This window comes from Amia ocellicauda, chromosome 17, assembly GCF_036373705.1.
Source record: "Amia ocellicauda isolate fAmiCal2 chromosome 17, fAmiCal2.hap1, whole genome shotgun sequence".
Taxonomy (NCBI): domain Eukaryota; kingdom Metazoa; phylum Chordata; class Actinopteri; order Amiiformes; family Amiidae; genus Amia; species Amia ocellicauda.
Window position 1 is genome coordinate 5425104 of NC_089866.1, and position 26389 is coordinate 5451492.

Here is a 26389-nt window from a genome sequence, read left to right on the forward strand (position 1 = left end):
TGGTGGGGGGTGATCTGATGGCCTCGTCCTCGTGGCCAGGTCATTGTTCCCTTAGTCCAGCTAGTCTAGGCCAAAAAAACAATATTGACCTTTTATTACACACGTCCATTGGGGTTGTCCGAACTACTGGAATAAATACTGTGAACAGGTAGATGGCAGCATTGCGATGAATGAATCTTGTCAACTATACTATGTATCTGTGACCTGCAGTGACTACAGATTGTGTTTTCTGGATCACAGAGGATTTGTTGGACATGTTTTCTCAGGTAAATGTTTTGAAACTACATGTTAAAAAGGCATCACATATATTCAAAATAAACAAGATGCACTGACATTTAATTTGTCTTAGACTGTCAAACTATAGAAATCAGCAAGACCTCTCATAATCCTATACCTGCTCAAAAAACGATCACTGCTTGGTCCCCTTCCTGGGTACACAATGTTCAGATCACACATTTGTAAAGCGTTAGCATGCTACTTAAAGCACAAGATTGCTACACTTATTAATATGCACACTATGCTTTATTAACCAGTCCAATGGTTCACAGCAAAACCTAACAGATATCATCTTGTAAAAGTCACAAAAACATGACCGCTTGCCACTGATATATATATATAAAATTATTTCATTTGTATTAATAGTCCATACAAATTCACAGCTTTTTCATCATCTATTTTAAAGTCTCATCTCTTTCCAGTAGGGTCGCCACCTTTTCACCGGGACAGGCAGGGTCAGCCTGTGCCCGAGTGCCAATTAGGAAAGCCCAAAACACAGAACTGCAGATTCCAAAGTGTTCCAGGCAACACAAACCTATTATTATAAAGTAGAGTAATTTGGCACCTGGAGCAGCACAACTGCAATGCTGGATTTAGAGCTATACTTCATGCTTCTGAAGCTAATTATGCTCAGCAAATGAATTTCTCACACCACACACCAAAGCTTTGAGCTCTCATTACAAATTATTCTAACAAGTAAGATGAAGGCACATGTATATTTGTTCACAATTGAAACATTGTAAATAAAAATACAATTATATATATATATATATATTGCTCACATGAAATAACAAGCCATTTAGTGTTTATTGTAATAGTGTATTTGTAATCAGGGAGTAGGGAAGTAAGCAAGTGCTGAAGTGCTGAAGTGTTGAAGTGTTAAAGTGTTCTCTGGTCTTCACAGTGGCCATTCATTCAGCCTGTTCTCTGCGATTTCGCTGTTCCTGCGTCTGGTCTTCTCACAGAAACTGCGTGTGAACATCCTGAGCCGTGCCGTTAGCCGCCGGAAGTCTTTCCTTGCCACCATGTGCAGATGGGGGTCCTGCTTCAGTGGCTCGAAGAGGTTGACGGATGATGTGTGCGGGAACACGGGGGACATCCCCTGGAGCGAGCCTAGGTCCCGGGACCCCTGCACACAGTGGGGGAGCCACTTGCACTCCAGGTGTTTCTCCAGCATACCAAGGGCGATTTGGAGCTGCCTAGATAGCTGCCTCTGCGTCCAGTCCTGCTGATCGGGCCATCTGAGCAGCATGTACAGCACAATCGTCTTCAGATGGTAGGACGTCAGGAAGGAGGACACAGGGTCCTCTGGGCTGAGAGACGCTGGCTTGGTGTTGGCGACGGAGAGCATGTGCAGACATTTCAGGTGGCACGAATTACTTGGCATCTTCTGAGTCACGTCCCGCAGGAAGTTGCCCTCGTCCACGCTGAACCACTGGACCCAGTGCTCTGGAGGCCGCAGCACGGGTCCCTGGGTGACCAGGAAAGCATTGGTGCCTTCCACTCTCACTGCAGGCACCAGGTTTACATACAGCCTGTGGCCTGAAGGATTCTCCAGTTGCAGCCTGCAGGGACACTCTGCCCCCCCGAAGGTCACCTTCATTGTTGTCCTTTGGCCCCAGGCCTTCTTAAGTGCACTTCCCAGCCACTGCAGCACCAGGGCAGGCTCCAGGTGCTCCCCAGGGCCCATCCAGTCCAGGCTGCTGTTCAGCTCATGAGGCCTGGGTGGCACACCCTGAGAGGGCGGGGAGGTACTGATTAAACGCACCCTTCCCTGCCCGCGGTAATCAGGGGGGGCCTCCCAAGCCAGGGGATTGCTTGCATCATTATAGCCAAGCTCCACCTGGAAGGAGAGAGTGCGGGGCGGGTTGATGACTACCAACATATCATAATCAGGATCTTTCTGTCTTCCGCTGCTCCAACCGCCCTCAAACTGGCTGCCCACACCCACACAGCCTTCCTGCAGCATGTCGGTACACAGCTGGCTGGAGGCCCGTGCCACATCCAGGAGATGTTCCACTACCTCTTGGACAAAACAGATGTCTCCGTCTCTGTCTCCGGCAACACCACCTTTTGAGATGACTTTAAGCTTGCCTATCAGCTGTTTCTTGGTCCAAGTCTCTGGATTTGGCACTGACTCTTCCTGTGGGTCGGCCTCTGACTCTTCCTCTGGCCCAGCCTCTGGCCTGACCTCTGGGTCGGCCTCTGACTTAGCCACTGACTCTTCCTCTGGCTCGACCTCTGGGTCGGCCTCTGACTCGGCCACTGACTCCTCCTCTGCCTCGACCTCTGGGTCGGCCACTAACACTTCCTCTGACTCCTCCTCTGGCTCAACCTCTGGGTTGGCCTCTGACTCGGCCACTGACTCTTCCTCTGGCTCCTCCTCTGGCTCGATCTCTGGCTCGGCCACTGACTCTTCCTCTGACTCCTCCTCTGGCTCGATCTCTGGCTCGGCCACTGACTCTTCCTCTGGGTCGGCCACTGACTCTTCCTCTGACTTTTCCTCTGGCTCGACCTCTGGGTCGGCCTCTGACTCGGCCACTGACTCTTCCTCCGACTCCTCCTCTGGCTCGATCTCTGGCTCAGCCACTGACTCTTCCTCTGACTCCTCCTCTGGCTCGACCTCTGGGTCAGCCTCTGGCTCGGCCACTGACTCTTCCTCTGGGTCGGCCACTGACTCTTCCTCCGACTCCTCCTCTGGCTCGATCTCTGGCTCAGCCACTGACTCTTCCTCTGGCTCGGCCACTGACTCTTCCTCTGACTCCTCCTCTGGCTCGACCTCTGGGTCAGCCTCTGGCTTGGCCACTGACTCTTCCTCTGGCTCGGCCTTTGGCTCCCTCTTCCACCTTCTCCTTCTAGAGCACAGGCCCCAGAAGATTAGCCCACACAGGATCAGCTCCACTCCAAGCAACCAGTGCCCGTGCATTAGGTTCTGAAGCTTCAAGGCACATTCCTCCCAAATCCAGGAAAGCTTAGTGTCCTCTGCTGATGCTGTCTGGCTCAGGCGGTCGATCTCCTGGTGAAAGATCTGCATCATGTCGTTCAGGTAATTCTCGCGCACTCCATCACAGAACTGTATCTCCAAACTGCGCTGATCTTCCCCCACAGAAGAGGGGCCCTGCAGACCACCACCCAGGAGCAGGTAGAGCAGAACCACCAGTGACATTCTGCAACACAGATACGAAAACTCACATATTTAGGTAAAGTAAACCCACACAACTTCACTAATATTGGTTCCCAGTCTAAGCTGAAACTACTGCCTTGGTTCAGAGCTTTTTGTAAACCAGGCCATTGTGAAGACCATCCCCTCTGATCAAAGACAGAAAACAACACTGCGAGCGATAAGCCTGATGTGGAAAGGATTTTTGTGTCTGTTTTATTCTATTTCTTTGGAAACAGCGTAATAAATAAGCGTTTCTATTAAGAGATATTAAGAAGAGCTACACGTGTATAGACAACATTATATTCAGACACGCATTATGTTACCGTAAGAAAACGTTTCCATGTGCAACAATAAAATAAATATTTGCTATTTAGTATTATAGTTATTGTTATTATTGTAATCATCATCAAGATATGTGTTAGTAGATTTGTTTTTTAAACGGCACAACTCGACTTTTACTACAGATGTGTAAGTGCAATCGACACTTTCAGCCGTGTGCAGTAAAATACACACGTTTCACGATTAATCATCCAGTAACAGCAGCTCCAATATAGCAGGTTATAATTGAACTAAAGTGTGCACGTTTCAGTACGTTATTAAACCAGTCCTTCATGTTGGGAAACCCAGATCTGCTGTATGTATTTATTTACTCCGGTTGAAGCGTCCGGGGCCGCCAGTGGAAACGGGGCACACGAGTAACAATATAGTAATATAACAGTACTTTACCACCGGGTTCCCGCAGCTATACTCAGGCTCGACGACTGGCCTGGCCAACAACTTTGTGTGATCGTCGAATAAATTGAAATAAACGAGCCTTTGCTCCTCCCTGCTCTCCTACGCTACAGCTTTCTGGAGGAAACACTGTCTTACCTGGAAACTGTGCTGTGATTATTCCAGCAGTAATTCTTCTCCTGATCTCAGCTGCGATCTCCTCTTCAAACTCGGATACTTTGGTATCTCGAACAGCTATGGTATAGCGAATAGATACGGTATATCTCCAAGCTTCACAGATGCGATGTTGCTCTCTCGTTATACCAGGCCGAATGTCTGACTTCTGCCTTCGATTGATAAACTAACAACTTGTTCGTGTGACGTCATAAGCGCTACTGACGTCATAGCCAGCAGTAAAGTTTCCTGGACATTGTGTCGTGTGTGTCGACGAAGTTGTAACATGAGTTGTATGTGTGACACTGGCTACTGGGCAAGTGCCCCAGCCCCCCAACTGGGCACAGCTGCACGCCGTCCAGAAAGTGCCCGATTAAGCGTCTGTTACAGAAATTGTCCAAATACATGATGAAATACTCGCAATAGCATTCTCCCATTTGGTTGTTCTGTTCACTGATTTATTTGAAATACATGTTTGTTCTCCAGGGGTCGTCAATAGGCGCAACGCCAGACGTTTTTGACTGGCCCGCGAGAATAATTGTAATTAATGTATTATCATATATAATGTTATGGAGGTTTGTTGCACTCGGTGCTTGTTACAGTGTGGAACCCAGTCGCCGCAATTCCTGGTTATTAGCCAGTAGGATGCTGTGTATGAATATGGATGTCCTGTAGCTGCTGTTGATGGCGCGCAGGTGCAGGTTGGCGTCGCTGCTCACTCTGCACTGCGCAGGAGCGGCTCTGTGTACTGTCCAACACAGCTATTCGGTTTCCATCATTTCTATACACGAGCAGCTAAAACGTGCATCGTTTGTCGTGTGGACAGACGTCAGCCTCGCCTCTGAAATATAAAGGTGCGCACAGGACCCGGGGGTGCAGGTGCAGCTTGTGTTCACCTGGAAACTCCTGCATCAGCGATGGAGACACATGATTTCAATGCAGACGCGCATTTCAGCAGCGACACACAGAGCTGAGCTCCTCACCCGTTTCAATCACATCTGTGACTGACCAGCACCAGAACCGCGTCTACTTTGCACATATAATGTGGGTTGCTGTGTGATTTTCCGCTGGTGATGTGTGGTTGTGAAGCAAAGATATGTTTGAGTCCAAATCTGCCTGATTTCATGAGATTTTGAGCTGTTTTTTGACTTCGAAGTGACTCAGAATCGCGCATTTCAGGTCTCCAGTTGTCAAAATCTTCTGGGGGACAACCCAGACCCCCGCCCTCAATCACTCATTCGTCTTTGCCCTCATTTTTCAACACTAATCTTAAATACTTTAATCTAATAAGACACAAAATGCTTCAAAGCTTCTATTATGTTTATCTATATGACTACAATAATCTTTAACACATTAAAATTGAAGTGGTCTGAAACCGTTTTAATACAAATATATACATTTATTTAACCTTTTAATTTTGGTACTTTGTCAAATGAATGTACTAAATATAAGCAACGGGGTAAATTTCTAATTCACAGAATTGTGATTATGCTATTCATTAAAAGTTGACATTGACACTTGCTATTTCAAAGACAACACCCACTACAAATAGGAAATAACCCACCCTTTTAGCTAAATTAAGTGACAATGTCATTTTGGCCAGTAGGCACATTTTTGTAGCAGATGCAATACATGTTTAAATTATAAAGTGCCATATAATTCAAGCTTTTGCATTTAAATGAAAACGTATATATTGCATTACAATTTCAGGGCTGTGAAACTGCAATAGGTGCACATGAATAAAGCTCATGTATAGGCTATAATAAAACAACGCATGCCTGGAATAGGTTTTATGGAGGTACGGGAACTTTATACCGAATTTGTTTTGTTGTTTTCTTGCATTGATTTTGTATTGATTTACACCCATGTGCTGCATTTCCAATCAAGCCCATAGTGTTAGATGTATCAGTGGCTTGGTGTCCGGGGCTTTGGTGCCAGAGGGTGAGTTTAGGATTTTCATACCACCCTGTAAATTAGTGTTCTGCACGGGTATCATAGTCACCAGGGGCACCGTCCCACTATCAAGAATAAAAGAGTGCAATAAGTCTAGAGACATTTTCTGTGTTTCCAAGTCAAAAGGTCCCGGGTTTTAGGGCTTTGTGCCCTACATGGCGCCAATATCCTGCAGGGGTTGGTGAGGTCGAGTCGCAGCCATTGCTCCACTGCAGTTGGGATACAGAGACTGCAGTGTGGCTGCAGGTAGGGTTGCCACCTTCAATGTGGAAAAATAAGGGACACCTTGCCAGTGGCCCCTTGCCCAGGGGACAAGAATCAAGCGGGGGTCTGGGGGTCCTCCAACATAAGATTTTGAGTGTCAGACACTTCATTTCCTGCATTCTGGTGAATTTTTATGCACCAATTTGTGCTTTTTATGCATCAATTTCAAAGTCCTCTGTTTCTCCCAACATGAATGTAAAGGAAATAAAGAGTCAATAAGAGTAAAGCACTTTCAATTATATGAAGGATTAAAACCTCAGATCATAGACATGGGCAAAATGCTTGGTCTGTCAAAATAAACTAATTGAGCTGCAATTCGCGGTTGTTTGAAAGTGAGGCTGGCTGGTTGACCAATCACATGTTGAGCATTGATCGCTGATGTGCATCGTCCAATCGCTGCCCGGCTCCCCTAACCGCCATCTAATAAAACTGCCCGTCCGGGCCGTGGAGACTGGCGGGCCGCAGAGAAACCGGCTGCTTCGTCCCGGTCGGGTCGGTTCGGTTCGTACTGTGTTTATGGTCGATTCATTCGTGGCGGTTTTGTGGTGAGTGGATCAGTGTGAGCAGTGCAGGCGGTACCGGCAGTGCTTTCTGAAACACCAGTCAGTCTCCGGGAATCGGCGCCGAGAGGAGGACCGGCCACCGGCGGAGGAACGCGATGCAGCGTCGGGCCTGCTGGCGCTGACCGGCCCGGGAGGGATAGCGGACCCGTGTGCGGTGGCGTGAGTCTGTGGTTGGGGTGTGTGTGCGTTTATTCATGTGTGTTTCTAAAGTGGCTTTAAATACGTTTGTCTGTGAATAAGTCCTGGACTGTTGAGTACAATCCGAGCCCAGGAGGGTTTTTTAATGGCCCGTTTGGGTGGAGATTTTTAATTAGGCTTCCATGCAGGAAGCTAGGATTTATTTATTATTATTTTCCGCCCAAATTCAGATGCCGCTAAACGCTCCCACACGCCTGACGCGCAGCCTTATCAAAAAATGGATGAGATCAAAAATAAAAAACGCATGCAAAGTGTATAGAATTTGAACCGAAAAAAGGAGAAGAAACGGAAGTAAAACTGGCCTGCAGCCCGGCTTTTTTTGTTTTCGTTACGAGTTTTGGCGCGGTTTTGTCGTGAGGGCGGGATTTACAGGGAGGCCTGGATCCTTTGTCTCCATTGGTCCAGCAGGTTTGAGTGACGGTTCTTCCTGACCCAATCAGTGAGCAGGTGGGCTGGTCTGACAGTCACGCTGCAACACATGTGACGTCACTGACTGACCCAGACTGAGCGGTGCAGCTACATGAATTGAATTATAAACAGCATGCTTTTAATTAAAAGTTGTGGACAATCGCTTTCTACATATTACATGTGTTTATTTCATACAGCCTTTATTCGATTCTTTATCAATGGCGCCAGTAATTTTGTAGGTGACATATATATATATATATGTATGTGTGTGTGTATATATATATATATATGTGTGTGTAATAAATGAAGTTCACTTCAAACCCATTCCATTCCAATGTTGTAATGATCCCAGTCCTGCACTTCCGGGTGTCTTGATTAGTATCCCAGTTGGAGAATGTCCAAGCAGAGCAGAAAATCTCATTCCTTTTGATTGTAAAGATAGTAAGATGGTATGAACTGAACCGTTCTCCAGCCTTCATTTATTCACTCTGTGTTTGTACATAATTGACAAGTATGCACATTATAGTTATGTTTTTATAGGGTTAAGTTAGTTTTGAAAAATAAAAACAAAGTAACTGCTGCTACAGAAACGGGTAGCATCTCTTCCTGTCCCACACACTAAACCTTCCCCATCTGCATGGCATCTTTATGCATGGTGGGTAAAACAACCACTCCCCTTCTCCACACTTTTTCAAACTTTAAAGTGACAATAAAATTTCTACCGTCACACAAGAAATTAATGTTATAGTCCACTGACATTGAAATACTCACTTCAAACGACAAAAGATTGAAAACCTCAAATGCATACTACATTGGATTGAAATTGAAAATTACATTTAAATTATTTAATAACGCATGCATTTAAACAACAAATGCCTGTTCAAATCTGAAACATACTGATGCAGCTTGGAAGCCTTTAAAAGGTTGCATGCAACTTCTAGTTATTGTTATTTGTTTTGCTGAGCTCATTTTTCTCTGCTGGGGTTGGTTTCTTGTGTACCGTAGTACAATTCGATGAAGCCCTCGGTAGCGAGGCCACAGAGGACATTTTGGACTTGTTTTTTTATTAGTATTATAATTTCAAGATCCCCCTACCAAATTAAAAAGTGCACCAACGATAAAAACAAGGGATTCAATCTATCAGGCCATTTGGCCATTTATTGACCTTTCACGACTATTTGAACTTGAGTACTTGGGTACACTTATTTGTTTCACAGTGAATTGTGCAGTTTTATTTTGTTTGAGACTGCGAGTTCAATTCTGTGGTTTTATTTTTCTTGACTCTTGAAATTTTCCCCATTGACAACTTAATTTATGCAGTGCAGTGAGGAGAAACTTGGCAAGGCCTGTATTGGCTGGGTAGTCAAACCTGCCAGTCATTCAGTTCATAGGTCCAGTGAAACACATGACATGTTATTGCAGACCAGGGGGTTTCCTAATTTATTCGCTCTGTATTCCTCCAGCTCTGCGCCCCTCGGCTGACCGGCCGAGACAAGGGGCGGCTGCAGGAGAACCCTGAACAGAAACCTAAACACAGCATGCAGCAGTGCCAAAGAGTTTGCCGAGTTACGGTTCGAACAGGACAGAGGAGGGCAGGAGACACGCTTTGTCTGACGCCGTGTCTGTCTGCAGCTGAGGCCGTGCTAAACAGTCTCCCTTCACTTGGCAGGGGGCCAGTCCCTCTGCTGTTACTTCCATTCATTGTACGTCCATTTGCCACCAGATTGGTGACACAGGTTATAGGGTGTCTAGTGTGTTTTAAATAGTTATTTCGTGTAAGTGACAGAGCTTCCAGATGAGACCTCCTAATAGCACTGATTGTACACAAAAGGAAAAGTGTTTAATTAGTTGTTTTAAAGTCGCATTCAGAAGTTATGCAAAATCGTGTCTGTGGTTGAGTTTCAACATTCAGGGCAGGGCTGAAGGAAACCAGTACGGGTTGAAAGGGTCTGCAATCCTTTTGCACAACAAAGTGGGACGGGTTGCACTGACATTGTGATCTTCCATTTCCACAGACCTACACCCCCAGTACCGTGACCTTTGACCTGTCGGACACAGAGACCGTGGCCAGCGCGGCGGAGGAGATTGTCAAATGCCACGGTCACGTGGACATCCTGATCAACAACGCCGGGATCAGCTACCGGGGCACGATCCTGGACACCGCCGTGGATGTGGACAAAGAGGTGATGGACATCAACTACTTCGGGCCCATTGCTCTCACTAAAGGTAGGTGTGTCTCATTTTATTAAAGCTTTAAAGCGTTTATTTAAAACCCAAATGAACCATAAATGAACCCCATCACAGCAAAGGGGTGCTCTAGTGCTGGCAGCGTCCAGCCGAGTCATTGGGCCTGCTGGTTTGAGTGGGAAGGTGGGTGTGGGTGTGGGTTGCCTCTCTGGGCTCTGAGTAACAGCTGCTCTGTCCCCAGCGATCCTGCCCTCCATGGTGCAGCGCCGGAGCGGCCACATCGTGGTGATCAGCAGCGTCCAGGGCAAGATCGCCATCCCCTTCAGGTCCGCCTGTAAGTACCGTCGGCCGAGAGAGTTCAGTTCAATAATTTAGATCTGGGGATGCTAGCTGCAGAAGCAAAAAACTTGATCTTGTTCCGTCTGTGGCTGAGTGTACGAATTGGTGGGAATGCCTCAGATTACAAAGACTAGTCTGATTTCTGCACACCAGCATCTGAAAGATGTCCTGGAAAATGTATGTAGAGTTCCTGGGTTTTCCCTGCAGGTCTCTGTTTAAAACGATGCAGCCTTATGTATTATGTGAGGCTCTCAGTCACTGGGCAGGTCTTGAAAGCTGTGGATATGAATAAATCACTTATTCATATAAATGTAATTATACCAACAGAACTCCTGCACAACGAGCTCCAAGTAACAGTGCTAGTGAAGTCGGTTAGAAAATTGGGATGTCCGCTATTTTGAACAGAGGTTTCTGTCCAGTCTCGGTGAAAACCAGCTACGGATGTTTAAAGAGGACGAGAGAACCCATGCAGTAAACATCACGTCACTACAGTTACCAGACAGACGTGTTTGGGCTGTAAAGAGCTGGTGCCGTGTCCCCTGGCGCTCAGCGCAGGGTGTCGGTGCCGCTGATTGTCCCTGCTGTCGTGTCTGTTTCAGTGCTGGACAAGAACACGGCCGAGGGGAGGGACCCCCGCGATGTGGCCGACGCGATCCTGAAGGCGGTTGGCAGGAAGAAGCAAGACGTGTTGATGGCCGGCTTGCTGCCCACTGTCGCGGTCTACATGCGCACTCTGTGCCCGGCGCTCTTCTTCAAGTTCATGGCTGCCCGGGCCAGGAAGGAACGCAAAGCCAAGGACAACTAGCGCTCTGCCAACGGTGCGAGGAAGCTGCCCGGTTTCAAACCCTTTGAAATCAGTCTTCTACTAGTGAAGAGACCCCGGTGACGCACTGCAACGGTGTCACCTGGAATGCTGCTGAAGCCAGTAATTGAACTGCTCAGTAACCCAGTGAGATTTGAACCCGGGTTACTGCGCCACAATGCAGAGGCTTTACGGCAGCATCAAATGGACAGGCTTCAGAATCACTACATTAAGAATAAAATTCGGCATAACAATACATAATTTTTCATATGAGAAAATAAGTAATTTGTTCCAAGTTACAATTCAGCTTGTAATGTAACACTGCTACTAGGCATCAGGGGCCCCCAAATTTGCGTGTTGGGAAACCACGCCACTGACAATCGTATTACTATTACGCTGTGATCAAGGCCTACAGTTGACTTGTTTTGGTTCAGCTGAGTAATGGCTGTAATATTGATATTTGAGTTCTTGCATCTGAGGATACCTTGTGCAGCTGCAGCTCCTCCTCTTCCTCCCTGTGCCGCTCCTCCTGCCTCTGCTGCTCCTGGGCCTCAATGAGTTTCAGCTTCGCGATGGGGAACAGGTACTGGACCCTGGCCAACTCACGCTGCAACGATCACATCACTGTGCACTCGCGGCACCCACAATGCTTCGCTCGTCCTCCTGGCCGATTTGGTTCCTATTCTGTCTGCTTCATTGACCTCTAAGGTCTTGGACAGGAGTGGGCACCTCCAATCCTCAAGGGTGGGATTGCTGTAGGTTCTGTAGGTATCTGTCAAACTGCAGATGGCCTATATTGTACAAGTATGCCTTGTACTTCTCTGTATTTTTGCACTTATGTTGTAATAAGTAATATGTTGTGGATAAGGGCGTCTGCCAAGAAATAAAAATTAAAAAAATAATAATAAATTGATGTGTACTTATGACAGAGGTAGTTTGCTTTGATCTTCGGGAACTCAAAGGTATGTATGTGTATGTGTGTGTGTGTGTGTGTATAATTGTGTGTGGTAGTGTTTGCAGATCATGTGACAACTCTGCAGTGTATTCAGTCAGGCCCTGGATTTAAACCTCATAAAGCAACATCACAGAAGGTGCACAAAGCTGTTACCAGTTATCCAGATCTTTTCACTGAGTTCTATATGTAGTAAGACAGCACAGCAGTAGCCTAGGGCCCTCCTGTGCGGGTGACTCACTGTGTCGCCGTCCACAGCCCTGAAGTCCAGGTAGACGAGCTCAGGCAGGTGGGCAGCGATGAAGGTGTTGTAGTTCACGTCCTTGTCGATGGGGTTGCCAGCCAGGCTCAGAGAATGCAGCCTTTTCAACCTGCGCAGGTACACTACCTGCAGGACACAGTAGCAGCATAACATGGATCAGTGAGGTGGAGGAGGCTGCGTTGTATGCCTCGGGGTGTGTGGGAAGAATGTTTTTTATTCACACAAAACAATTGCTGGAGACTGTCCATGTTCTCCATGACTGAGATCTGGTTGTTCAGACTCAGATCCTGCAGTTTCACCAGCGAGTCAAGTCCTTCTATTACCTTGATGTGGTTGGATGACAGGTCTGAGAGAGAGGGAGGGAGGAGACAGTCGGCTGGTTTAAGTCACTGTGGTGCTCTCCAGACATGGATTGAGCATAAAATACAAATCTATTAAAATCCCCTTATTCCCTGATTTGTTCTGCTCCTGCCTTCCTAGTTTCTGCTCTCCTTAATATACCCCTCACTGCCCTCACTCTTGGTGAAGTGTTGTCAGCTCTCCCTGCATCACCAAGCCCTGTTGCCTGTTCTCCTTAGTGGCTTGTCCTGTGACGCTCGCTCCCTGTCCTCCCTCTTTTGCTCTGTGTTCTGTATCGGTTTCTCTTGACCTCCTGGATTTCAACCATAGCCTGTGACGTTGACCACGCCTTTGATTTCTTCTTGGCTCCTGTCTGCTCATTGCACGAGCTCTGCACTTGGGTCCTTTCTCCACCGCTCTACGGTCCTCCCACGAGGCACCCGTGACACCAACTACACCAGGTTGCTTAGGCATAATCATTCAGTCTTCTCCGGGACTTTGATGTCCAGCTGCTGGTGAATTCCCACAGGTTGTCAATCTTCAGGATGTCCGTAAAAAAATACTGACAGACGTCAAAAAACAGATAGCTTCTTCTCCCCAATTTTATATATGATATTATTGCTTCCCCTCCCACACACACTCTGCTTCATTTTCTGTTTCAGCAGCCTGTGTCCTCCCTCTCCCTGTCAGTGTTGTACTCACACTTATAGTCCAGGCGAAGGTGGCGCACCTCTCTGAGATTGATGCCCTCCTGCTTGGCGATGTGGCCGACCTGGCCATGAGGGCCCTGCACGGCCCTCTGGAGCATTTCGTCATTCATCACACTGGGCTCCTCCGTGCCGAACAGCCCAGCCATTGTGCCGCTGTCAGCTGTACTGCTGCTGCGAAGTCCATTGCAATCTCGTGCTGCCCACTGCTGACAAAAAGGCTGTAGTTTCACCATGGATTATCTGTCTCTCTCCATTGAAACCCTATTACAATTACCACCCCACTGACTGCCCACAGGGTGGCACTGCAATGAGGGAGGACTGTACAAAAGTCCATTAACCATACAGCTCTGGGACAAGCTATGGACTAGAAAAGCCTAAACCTGAATTCATTGTATTTCCAAGGGTCTCTAACATTGACTTTGACAATTGTTTAAGGTGAATAGATTTCTGACATGGCAAATGGACACATTTGTAATTTGGTGGTCCATATATGAACAAAATATCCAATGTTATTATGTTTTGATTCTTATGTTATTTTATTAATTGAACTAATTGAATCGATTAACCAAACTGAACTGAATCAAATTGACCGAGTGACTAAAAAGAGTCGCACTGCCCATCTCCAGAGGTGGATAGAGCACTGAAAAATCCCACTCCAGTAGAAGTACTGTTACTTTGATGACAGTAGAAGTAAGAGTACTGGTATAGAAAACTACTCTAGTAAAAGTAAAAAGTATTTGGAGTACAAGTTATGTAGTTCCTTTTATCAAGATGTTGTCACATGATCTGCAAACACTACCACTATATAAATATATATATATATATACACACATTTTATTTCAGTCCCTTACAGTGGCACAAAGGATTCCGGGACGCTTAACTAAAGATGTCTAGTAATGCATGTTTCCATAGTTTACAAATTAGGTGAAAGAGACAGTCTGACCTATTGAGCACCTAGGATTCCTCATGTGAGTGTGATGGGCAAAGGAACCAGAACCCAACTCAACTGCGCTTCTCAGGTCCAATAGGTTGCAAAGGATTCTGGGAAAATGACACCCCAGCCTGACTCCAACTGAAGGCTGGCTGGGGAGATATAAATAGCAACGGGGAGCCTTATGTGGTTGGCGCGGCCCTATCCATATAGTGGGGTCAGCAGGCCCAGCCAAAGCAAGCCTCATGCCCACTGACAGCTGAGCCTGGGGAGATTCGATTCAGCATGTTCTCTCCCTTTTGATAAGTACTGATAATCATTTCTGCAAAATACTTCACTGATAAATATATATATAGGTTATGTGCACTATATATATACTCGGCAGGAAAGGAAACATCCTCTCACTTTCAACTTTTATTTTCAGCAAACTTAACGTGTAAATATTTGTATGACCATAAAAAGATTGAACCACTAAGACATAAACTGAACAAGTTTCACAGATGTGTGACAAACATACATGGAATAATGTGTCCCTGAACACAGGAGGGGTCAAAATCAAAAGTAACAGTCAGTATCTGCTGCATTAAGTCCTGCAGTGCATCTCCTCCTCATGGACTGACCCAGATGTGCCAGCTCTTGCTGTGAGATGTTACCCCACTCTCCCACCAAGGCACCTGCAAGTTCCCGGACATTTCTGGGGGGAATGGCCCTACCCTCACCCTCCGATCCAACAGGTCCCAGACATGTTCAATGGGGTTGAGATCCGGGCTCTTCGCTGGCCGTGGCAGACACTGACATTCCTGTCTTGCAGAAATCACGTCCAGCGCAGGTGGGTTTGTGCCCATAGGCGACGCTGTTGCTGGTGATGTCTGGTGAGGACCTGCCTTACAACAGGCCTGCAAGCCCTCAGTCCAGCCTCTCTCAGCCGATTGCGCACAGTCTGAGCACTGATGGAGGGATTGTGCGTTCCTGGTGTGACTCGGGCAGTTGTTGTTGCCGTCCTGTACCTGTCCCGCAGGTGTGATATTGGGATGTACCGATCCTGGGCAGGTGTTGTTACACGTGGTCTGCCACTGCGAGGACGATCAGCTGTCCTTCCTGTCTCCTGTAGCGCTGTCTTAGGCGTCTCACAGTACGGACATTGCAATTTATTGCCCTGGCCACATCTGCAGTCCTCATGCCTCCTTGCAGCATTAGGCACGTTCACGCAGATGAGCAGGGACCCTGGGCATCTTTCTTTTGGTGTTTTTCAGAGTCAGTAGAAAGGTCTCTTTAGTGTCCTAAGTTTTTATAACTGACCTTAATTGTCCACCGCCTGTAAGCTGTTAGTGTCTTAACGGCCGTTCCACAGGTGCATGTTCATTAATTGTTTATGGTTCATTGAACAAACATGGAAAACATTGTTTAAACCCTTTACAATAAAGATCTGTAAACTTATTTGGATTTTTACAAAATTATCTGTAAAATACAATACATTGTCCTGAAAAAGGGACGTTTCTTTTCTGCTGAGTGTATATATATATAAGTACAGGTATCCGTGTACGCATAGAATGTGACCTGTCATTAATACATCACAGAGACTGCGGAAGGCCAGATTAGTAGTAGCCGCTGTCCCCCTATATTATATCAATCATGTTTAATGTGCTCTTTTAAAATGTACTTATTTTACTATTTTATGTTGCCATTTCTGTTCAACCATTATGTAAGTTGTGAGCCTAAGATTGACAGATTACATGTCATACACACACAACCCCTCCCCCTGTCAGCAGAAGAGGCCAGACAGCAAGGATTTATTTTTGAAATTCAGTTAAAAATGCTGCGTGAATAAATAAATACGATTTAGAGCCCCTGAATGCAATACAAGTAACGCACTCTACAGCATCTCTATGAGTGAGGAGATTGAATGTTTCTAGTTGATCATTGTTTTCATGAAACACTGGTCGGTTGCCCTTTGTTTTCATTTAATTGGTTTAGACACAACAATGGTGGAAAGAGCCTTCTGATGTGTTATAGGTGGATATTATACATACTGTAGCACGCCAGGGGGTAGTGTAGTGATCTCGATATACACTATATATAGTGTTTGCTTGGAGAGCATGTGACAATACTTTGTTAAAAGTAACTATGTAACTTGTACTCTTTTACTTTTACTTGAGTAGTTTCTTATACCAGTACTTTTACTTCTACTTGAGTAAAATTGTATCAAAGTAACAGTACTTCTACTCAAGTCACGTTCGCGAATCCCACATTATCATACTATTATTCTATTATTATCATACATTCTTTCATCCCAATGAGACTGTGCGCACGTCTTGCATATCTGAAATGGTTGCTATTACTTTTGGTGCTGATCGGCGGTCCAGATTCTCTTGGGGCCCCCAAGGACCACAACACTTTAAACAGCTGATGACTAGTGATAGGTTACTCCTTTCAGGATGCTTTTACAGGCAATATTACTATGGGACGTAGATTGAACTCATGTATGAAGTTTTCAAATATGCCGTCGGTTTCCCATCAGAGCAATGCATCATGGGATAACACCAAAAGAAGAACACCGTTTCAGCTCTGGGCAGAGTGCTGTCTTGATGGACACACTGTCCTCCACAGGACCGTTACTCGAAACAGCCGCCTGCAGGGTTACTGCATCACTTACTCCAAGAAAGGCAAGCGTGGCAACAAGCTGTTCTGGGAATCGATTCCCCACAGAAGCATCCTGAACAGGGTGCAGCCTCGTCCCTCTGCCGACTCCCCGTCCTCTGAGGAGTGCCATCGTCCATGGAGGAGCACAGAGGCCAGGGGGACGGGGGTGACTGTCAGATTACGAATCCACAGGGCCATCCTGGCACTGCAGCCCCGGAGGAGGCTCTGCTTCGTGTGGCCCTGTGACTCCACGGTCAATGCAGAGGGACAGTGTTGATCAGTGCTATCACAGGTGTGTCTGTCTCAGCGCCGTGTGTCGTCCTGTGGAGGAGAGACGGCTGGAGGGGGGCTGTACACCGAACACTGCCCTCATGCCTGACCTGAAACGGAGATACTGCAGCCTGGCCAGGGCAGCCCCCCAGCACGAGCGAGTGTGGAGGGGTACCTACAGGTCTACTAAACCCCAAGGACAGCTTCTCCACTCGGGGGCGCAGGAGATCTGCAGGTGGATGTCACCCTGGAGCCAGGGCAGAAGTGTCCCCTGGCTTCAGCAGGACCACTGGGACCAATTATTCATTAAAATCTTATTCAATAAAAATATTGATGTATCTTGCCAGTTTTTAATATTTCCTCATTCAAATGCAATGGCGCAAACACTGCTGTATAGCCTTTTAACCCCCCACCCCATTACAAATCTGCTTTGTAACATTGTAAATACATACACAAACTACATATTATTATTATTACTACAGTCCTAATTATCATTAATCTCATAAATAAATCTAGAACTCTCTGACGGGTACAGGGGGCGCATGGCTGCTATTGGTGAGTTTCAGGTCCAGCTCGCGTCTCTGATTGGTTAATCCGGCCGTCAGTCACCGCTCTTGTGTTTCCGGGTTCCTGCAGCATGCTGTTGGGCTCTCCTGTGCGGTAGGTTGAACACTTTTACAGTCACAGAAATGTAGTGCAGCTCTGCTAAACACTGTTTCACGTGTTATTTGTGGTTTACCATCTAAATTAATACGTATTTCTGTGTTGTATGTATTCAATTAGCATCCGTGCCATGGCGAGCTGCAGAGTGCAAGTGTATTACTAGCAGTTCCCAGCCTGTAACTCGAGTTAAGTACATTTATACAGTTAATAAGTAATTGTCTACATTTAGAGTTCCCCACCTTATACCATTTTAAAAGTCGATATAGATTTACATACATATTTGTATTCATTAACTATGTATTTCGTCTGTGTTTTGTTGCGTTTCTCAATTTCCTTTATTGCAAAAGGTGCAAAGTGTCACTAGACGCATTCCTGTCAGTGTGTCACATTATAGTGCACAGTGTCTGGCTGGATGCGCAGTAAAGCTGCTAATAAAAAGACAAGGTTGGATGAACTGGTAAACCATGCAATGCAATGCAAGAAGTGTCTGCAAGCTTTGTGACTAATGTGAGATCCCAAGAGCATTGGGGTGATGCTTCCAAAGTGGGATTGCGATGAATGCACTTTCCATGTACTTCCCAGTGGCGGTTATCTTGTGCAGCAACTGTTAGGAATATGAATGATATTGCAGTGGCTGGATTAAAACCAAACATAATACAATTTCTTACAGATGCACATAAAACTGCAGCTTTGTATCCATTTCACGGATTGAATTCAGGTCCTGTAGTGTGTTGACAATCTCCCCCATGTCACGTCCTCTCCCTCGGTGTTCAGAAAGTGCCTTCAGAAGCTCTCACTGCTGTCATGGTTATCAGTATTTCACATCCCAGTCTTTTATTAGATCGTACTGTAATGCTGTGGCATCGGATTATCTCATGCCTGCCAGGTCTGTGAGATGGGGCAGATTTATAAGCAGTTTTGGATCCCGATAAGGGAGGACACTAATAAAGGAGGTTGCTAAAGGCAGCGTGGGGGTAAGTTGAAAACCTGACACGTTTTATGCTTACGAACCTAAAAAACACACCATTTCTTTAACACAGCAGGGTGAGCACTATGGCGAAACAAAAGTATATTGTGTAATATGACCTTGATTTCAGTAGTGCCTTCCTGTCCCCTTCTGAGCTGATCCAGTGGATTGCAGGACTGTAGGTTTGGGTTTACTACGATGACAGGGAGGGCAGCAGCAGTCTCTTGTGTCCACATCAGGGTTTGTGTGTATGGCTGTGTTTATTATCCTAACTTATGAATTTAAAACATGGCCATGCTCTCATTGGAGGGCTTAAAACTTATTTTAGCAGTTAAGCTGACTTATTAAAGCAGCCACTGCAACCCTTGGGATGGTGCCATCACCCCCATCTCAAATCTGTGCTTGCAGAAGAGACGTGCTCTGGGGAGCACTTGACCCAGCCTGCTCCAGAAGGTGAGGAGAGTCATTTTTGTACAAGGGGAGCTTAAAGTGGGAGTCTGTAGCTCGAATCTGATTTTCTGAATCTGATGGAACTTGGTCCGTTTTTTCTATTTGTGTCCTGGCCTAAAATAGAGCACTGTGTTTGAGGTTTGATGTACGACTGCATGCCTCTGTGAGCAGATTGGTCTCCAGTTTTAAACTCCGAGGGACACGGGCGTGGGGAGACCATTCTGACCCGAGAGAGTCGAATCAGACCTTCCACGGAGGACACGATGTTGCTGATGCCGACCGCTGTGTTTGAGCGTCTGAACGGATACCGATTTGGATGAGTTGGTGGTGACATTGGGCTTGAAGCGAGAACTCGGAAACCTATACTTACCTGGCTGTAGGTCTCTAGTTTTTGGTAGTGATTTGAAACCTGTGATCAAGGATTTATTTGCAGACTCGTGCTCAGTAGGTCGCTGTTTGCATGCTGTGTTTTGTGTGGCCAGGTTATGGCTGTATATCCAGCAGTCATTTGGCAAATCAGGTTAGTTTTTATCCAAACACACTATTTGTAGGTATTTTTTTCGGATTCTTGAACTTCAAGTTTATGTTTTTAGAGATGTTTTGCAGTAAAGGCTTAGGGTCTGTACTTATTTTCTCCTGTTTTTCTTTAAAATGGAGAAGTGTGAAATGGAGCTGCACTTTTAGTGTTTTGTTGAGAGGGATATTAAATATAACTGGGATATATTTGGATTTATAGTTCGTTTACTTAGAATAAATAACTTAGTCTCAATTTGACAGACCTAAATTAGACTGTGCACAGAAAACTAGGACAAATTTAGGACAGGCATCAGACCACTAACTCAGGAAAATCACAGTCGCTGCCTGCATGGATTCTAAAGCTGAAGTCAATTGTTTTCACAGCAGTGTACGAGGTGTGAAGTGTAACTGAATAGGGCGCACATATGATAATGGCTCACATGCTGGAAAACAGCTGTCAGTGGAATCCACCGCTTCACTGTGCCGCACTTCTCTGCGACAGACAGAACAATCACCGGCTGATTATCATGTCAGAGCAATATCTCCAAGTATGCAGAGAAAGCAAGCCCTTTAACATGTAAAACACCCCCGTCTTTTGGGTGTGTATTCAAAAGCAATTAGCAAGGCTGAAGACACCATCGTCTGATTAGATAAGTCTCCCAAGTACTGATGCCAGGTGATCTCAAATTGGTGAGACTTTATAAATGAATTTTATGAGCAGTATAATGTAATTGCTTTCCAGGAACCATACCTTGGCTGGGTCTGTCCTGTCCTTGGTTGTTCCTAAGGACTTGTGGTATGTCCTCAGTCATGCACTAGCACAAGGATTCCCCAACCATTCCAGGAGGACCCCCTGTCCTGCTGGGTATTGTTCCTACCGAGATCTTAATTGCTTAATTGAATCCTTAATTGAACTAGCAATGCAATATAAGGCTCAATTATGTAATTAAGAGTTCAGCATTTACATACATGCATATATTAAGGCTTGCCTGTGACACCATGAAGTCCATTCTTTGCTAGGAGGCCTTCAGAGCTTTGAAGAGCTATGAGGCCTGCAGTGCTACAGAAGCATCATGCCCACATTAAATCCTTTGTACTGGTCTAGTGTTGGCACTAAACATTTACTCCTGCCCTAGCCTTAAGTATCTGGCTGTGTCCTCGGGTGCTTATTGTCCTGTGTTTGTGTCCACCCGTCCACAGGAGGAGTCTGTCCAGGGCGAGGCTGATGGAGCTGCTGTGTGGAAACTGCCTCCCATTAGTGCTGGGCAGCGTGGGGGTGCTGGTGCTGTACCAGCTGCTGCAGAGACTGCGCCACAAGGCCTACATCCAGGACGCGGTGGTGGTCATCACAGGAGCGAGCTCTGGACTGGGAAAAGGTTGGACCGCAGGAACTGCCTTGGCTATGGAACTTGTTTCCAAGCCCTGGGTTTCCTAACGGACAAAGGAGCCGGGAAACCAGAAGCCATCCCACAACCCCTTGGCTGGTTTGGGGGTTCACACTGTAGTGGTCCTGATTCTATTTCATGCTGCTGCCCTCTCTTAATGCAGTGAGGAGAAACTCTGCAAGGCCTGTATTGGCTGGGTATTCAAACCTGCCAGTCGTTCAGCTCCAGTGAAACAAATTACATGTTATTGCAGACCAGGTGGTTTCCTAATTGAATTACCCTGTATTCCTCCAGCTCTGCGCCCCTCGGCTGACTGTTCTGTCTTTGCAGATTGCGCCAGGGTGTTCCACGCGGCGGGCGCCCAGCTGGTGCTGTGCGGCCGAGACAAGGGGCGGCTGCAGGAGCTCGTGAGGGAGCTGACCGGGGTGGCAGATGGCAGACGGAAGGTAAGGAACAGCACTGGTTTTACTCGGGTCGTACCCCCGTTAGAATTTACCCCTGGTTTCAAAAGCACTCAGTCCTGACAGCCGGTAAATGCAGGAGAACCCTGAACAGAAACCTAAACGCAGCATGCAGCAGTGCCAAAGAGTTTGCCGAGTTACGGTTCGAACAGGACAGAGGAGGGCAGGAGACACGCTTTGTCTGACGCCGTGTCTGTCTGCAGCTGAGGCCGTGCTAAACAGTCTCCCTTCACTTGGCAGGGGGCCAGTCCCTCTGCTGTTACTTCCATTCATTGTACGTCCATTTGCCACCAGATTGGTGACACAGGTTATAGGGTGTCTAGTGTGTTTTAAATAGTTATTTCGTGTAAGTGACAGAGCTTCCAGATGAGACCTCCTAATAGCACTGATTGTACACAAAAGGAAAAGTGTTTAATTAGTTGTTTTAAAGTCGCATTCAGAAGTTATGCAAAATCGTGTCTGTGGTTGAGTTTCAACATTCAGGGCAGGGCTGAAGGAAACCAGTACGGGTTGAAAGGGTCTGCAATCCTTTTGCACAACAAAGTGGGACGGGTTGCACTGACATTGTGATCTTCCATTTCCACAGACCTACACCCCCAGTACCGTGACCTTTGACCTGTCGGACACAGAGACCGTGGCCAGCGCGGCGGAGGAGATTGTCAAATGCCACGGTCACGTGGACATCCTGATCAACAACGCCGGGATCAGCTACCGGGGCACGATCCTGGACACCGCCGTGGATGTGGACAAAGAGGTGATGGACATCAACTACTTCGGGCCCATTGCTCTCACTAAAGGTAGGTGTGTCTCATTTTATTAAAGCTTTAAAGCGTTTATTTAAAACCCAAATGAACCATAAATGAACCCCATCACAGCAAAGGGGTGCTCTAGTGCTGGCAGCGTCCAGCCGAGTCATTGGGCCTGCTGGTTTGAGTGGGAAGGTGGGTGTGGGTTGCCTCTCTGGGCTCTGAGTAACAGCTGCTCTGTCCCCAGCGATCCTGCCCTCCATGGTGCAGCGCCGGAGCGGCCACATCGTGGTGATCAGCAGCGTCCAGGGCAAGATCGCCATCCCCTTCAGGTCCGCCTGTAAGTACCGTCGGCCGAGAGAGTTCAGTTCAATAATTTAGATCTGGGGATGCTAGCAGCAGAAGCAAAAAACTTGATCTTGTTCCGTCTGTGGCTGAATTGGTGGGAATGCCTCAGATTACAAAGACTAGTCTGATTTCTGATTTGTGCTTTCCTGCGAGGCGTACTGAGGCTTTACCACCGTCGATGTCTCTGAGATTTCCCTGCTAAACGCTTCCCCCTTGAAGACCCTCTGCCAATGACCAAACTGGGCCTCGTCTCTCTCCTGGTCCCGAGAGTCTCAGCGTACAAAAAACACTTTAAGGAGTCACACAAGCAGGTTGTCTGGTTGTCCCTCCCTCCTCTCGCAGACGCCGCCTCCAAGCACGCCACCCAAGCCTTCTTCGACTGCCTGCGGGCCGAGGTGGAGCAGTACGGCATCGGTGTGTCCATCTTCAGCCCCGGCTACATCAGAACCAACCTCTCCCTCAACGCGGTCACTGGGGACGGGTCCAAACATGGAGGTAGGAATGGGATTTACATCTTGATATATCGGCAGCAGCAGCAGCAGCCGCAGCAGCCTCTAAGTGTGTGTGTTTTAGATGTAACTAATATGTTTCTCTTCAGTGGGTCATTTAAACCCTGTTAACTTTGCAGCACAAACCAGAATCTGTAATGATTTACCGTTTACTTTCCACCTGCTGAAAGCTGATAGAGACGCGTGGAGGTTTTGCATATAAAATAAGTGTAGAAAAGCACATCTACTGTTTACAGAGATAATAAAACCAGTTTTGATACTAAATACTTAATGTCTGAAAACAAATCCTGGTGCCAGATAATTCCAGGTATTGTTTGTTGGTTTATTTCATAAAACACCAGCATCTGAAAGATGTCCTGGAAAATGTATGTAGAGTTCCTGGGTTTTCCCTGCAGGTCTCGGTTTAAAACGATGCAGCCTTATGTATTATGTGAGGCTCTCAGTCACTGGGCAGGTCTTGAAAGCTGTGGATATGAATAAATCACTTATTCATATAAATGTAATTATACCAACAGAACTCCTGCACAATGAGCTCCAAGTAACAGTGCTAGTGAAGTCGGTTAGAAAATTGGGATGTCCGCTATTTTGAACAGAGGTTTCTGTCCAGTCTTGGTGAAAACCAGCTACGGATGTTTAAAGAGGACGAGAGAACCCATGCAGTAAACATCACGTCACTACAGTTACCAGACAGACGTGTTTGGGCTGTAAAGAGCTGGTGCCGTGTCCCCTGGCGCTCAGCGCAGGGTGTCGGTGCCGCTGATCGTCCCCGCTGTCGTGTCTGTTTCAGTGCTGGACAAGAACACGGCCGAGGGGAGGGACCCCCGCGATGTGGCCGACGCGATCCTGAAGGCGGTTGGCAGGAAGAAGCAAGACGTGTTGATGGCCGGCTTGCTGCCCACTGTCGCGGTCTACATGCGCACTCTGTGCCCGGCGCTCTTCTTCAAGTTCATGGCTGCCCGGGCCAGGAAGGAACGCAAAGCCAAGGACAACTAGCGCTCTGCCAACGGTGCGAGGAAGCTGCCCGGTTTCAAACCCTTTGAAATCACTCGTCTACTACTTCTTCAGACTCGAAGCAGAATGTGGCAACAGCTAGGGTAACGTAACGGCTCGTGGCTCCAGTTGTACTTGTTTATTGGGGGGAGAGGCGTTGCAGGGAGATACACGTAGAGTCCAAGATAGAGAGAGTAATGGGAAAAGTTTATTAAATGCCTTTGCAGAAAATGTATGTTTAACCATATGAAAAGGAAATGAGATTGAAAAGTGTCTGGATCACATCACAAAGTCAAACAAGGTATGGTTTACATTTTGGGTGGGGAAAATGATTGTTTTAGCTGTTGAACCAAGTGATGCATTGAATGTGGTCTCGTGATTCTGTACAGAAAAACTTCCCTGTGCAAATAAAGCAATTTAGCAACACTAAACTCCAGGTGCTTCCCATGCGGTTGTGTCACATTTCCTTTCATTCAGATTAGAAACATCAGCACATTCTCTCTGGTATTTCAAATCGCAAAGCAGTCTCAAAGAGAGTCAAATAGAGGCTAATTAGATGCATGAGGAGAAACGTGAGAACCACATGGAGCCACCAGAAGGTGCAGATGATATTAATATGTTTAATACACACAGTTTACGGTATTATGTCGACGTCTCCTACAAGAAAGTCATACAAATAAATAATAATAATAAACTGTTCTCTTGTACAGTGCTTTCTTAATTCACAAGTTATAACCCTGTCTCTGTAACTCCTGTAAATAAACATGAACGCGCACTTGTATTAGCAGTGTATGGCCTTTCAAATTGACTTAATCCAGATTAAAACGGCAGGAATTTCAGAACACCACATGTAACGGGCTGTTTTGGAATTCGATACAACCCAGCTTTTATGAAACATGCCGTGGGCGCCGCAGTGTGGACAGTGGACGTGCCCCGTCCTGCTCATATCTCAGTGACTCTCAGCTCCTCTCGCGGTGGCAGTTTCGCCTCGACTGGTGCGTTGACCTGGACGCTCTGATCCAAAGGAAAGGCTGCCACCTACTAGTTCACAGATACCTCCCCTACAGCACCCAGAACGGCCTTCAGCCTCCCGTCCAGGTACCAACTGAGCTCAGTCGTCTCAACCACTGTTGTCTGCTGGAGACAGACATGGTTTCGGTATGAAAGGGCAGAAGAGTGATCAAAACGGGAAAAAGCAAATGGATGCCTTTCAATTTAAGTTTGACTGTAAGAAGTTGAATAGATCTTACAATTTATCTTTAATTGGGCTATTTTCTTTTTACTTCAATTGAAACGCGGAGGTATTTTGATATTCTGACGAAGTGAAATGCATGAAGCAAAGAAACACACCAGCAGAGACAAACAGACAAGGGAAATGAATGTCGAGATAAAGAATATTTATTGCAGTGTTCAATACCACTAAATTGTCACACATTCAAATGTAGAGTCTGGTCAGGTGATGTTTATGTCCTTTGAAACGCAAAGACACAAATAGCAACCGAGGAGAAAATAAAGATCAATGCATATCCTTCCCTTTAAAGAAACTGAAAGAACAAACCAAGAGCGAGAGACAAGGACCCCGGGCCGCTGTGCTTGGACAGGTTTCATGTAATAAGCACATCAATAGAAAAGTGGTTGAGCGAAATTCCTTTTACTCCTAGAGCTCCTAATCTGCCTTTTCTCCTTCTCCTGAAACGATTTCACATTGGATTCCCTGACGCTGTGCCCGATTCAGGCTTCAATTTTAGACGAGACTGGCCTTCCTGTGGTGAAAAGGAGAAACACCTGTTCGCACGTCTGAAAATGTCAGCAGTCCTGAAGTTACAAAACCCAGGTCTGATTTAGATGTTCATTCTTCGAAGAGGTCAAACATACGGTCCATGATCCTTTAATTTCCTGATCACAATCTTCAGAGTGCACTGCTAAATGCTGGAGATTGTGATGCAGAAAACTAGCCGTAAAAAGTACAGGCTATGGATGAAACTGGAGAGTAAGCTGCATCATTAATGACCGGTTTACCTGATTCGGTGGATTTAGTGCTGGTGTTACTAGAAAGTCATTAAAAGAGTCCTGCAGCAGCAAAGGCTTTTCAAAGGGCAACTACCACACAGGAAAAGAAAAAGGCTGTGGACCGTATGATGTTTTCTCCCCTCGAAGGGATACGGATTAAAAAAACACTACAAACACAGCTGCACGGGACTGTTGTCATATT

General features: G+C 46.4%; 3 protein-coding genes across 5 annotated transcripts; 2 read left to right on the plus strand and 1 right to left on the minus strand.

The window, feature by feature from the left end:
* Window positions 1-1125: 1125 nt before the first annotated feature.
* Window positions 1126-3256, minus strand: LOC136712860 (inositol 1,4,5-trisphosphate receptor-interacting protein-like). The gene has a single exon (XM_066689664.1). It carries the CDS (start codon window positions 3200-3202, stop codon window positions 1175-1177), a length of 2028 nt encoding a protein of 675 aa, XP_066545761.1. The 5' UTR covers window positions 3203-3256; the 3' UTR covers window positions 1126-1174.
* Window positions 3257-9710: 6454 nt separating this feature from the next.
* LOC136713015 (dehydrogenase/reductase SDR family member 7B-like) lies at window positions 9711-11128 on the plus strand (the record flags this gene model as incomplete). The annotated part of the gene is made up of 3 exons (XM_066689908.1): window positions 9711-9936; window positions 10139-10231; window positions 10836-11128. Coding segments are annotated over 3 exons (525 nt in total), but the record flags the coding sequence as incomplete, so codon positions are not given.
* A 6594-nt stretch (window positions 11129-17722) lies between these two features.
* Window positions 17723-24608, plus strand: LOC136712742 (dehydrogenase/reductase SDR family member 7B). 3 transcript variants are annotated; one of them, XM_066689487.1, is made up of 7 exons: window positions 17723-17802; window positions 20939-21114; window positions 21454-21569; window positions 22171-22381; window positions 22578-22670; window positions 23021-23173; window positions 23975-24608. In XM_066689487.1, the coding sequence occupies exons 1-7, from the start codon at window positions 17780-17782 to the stop codon at window positions 24178-24180; spliced, it is 978 nt and encodes a 325-aa protein (XP_066545584.1). In that variant the 5' UTR covers window positions 17723-17779; the 3' UTR covers window positions 24181-24608. The 3 variants fall into 3 exon arrangements, with proteins under 3 accessions (XP_066545584.1, XP_066545585.1, XP_066545583.1); XM_066689488.1 differs by lacking the exon at window positions 17723-17802 and adding an exon at window positions 18645-18779; XM_066689486.1 differs by lacking the exon at window positions 17723-17802 and adding an exon at window positions 18968-19225.
* The last annotated feature ends 1781 nt before the right edge of the window (window positions 24609-26389 follow it).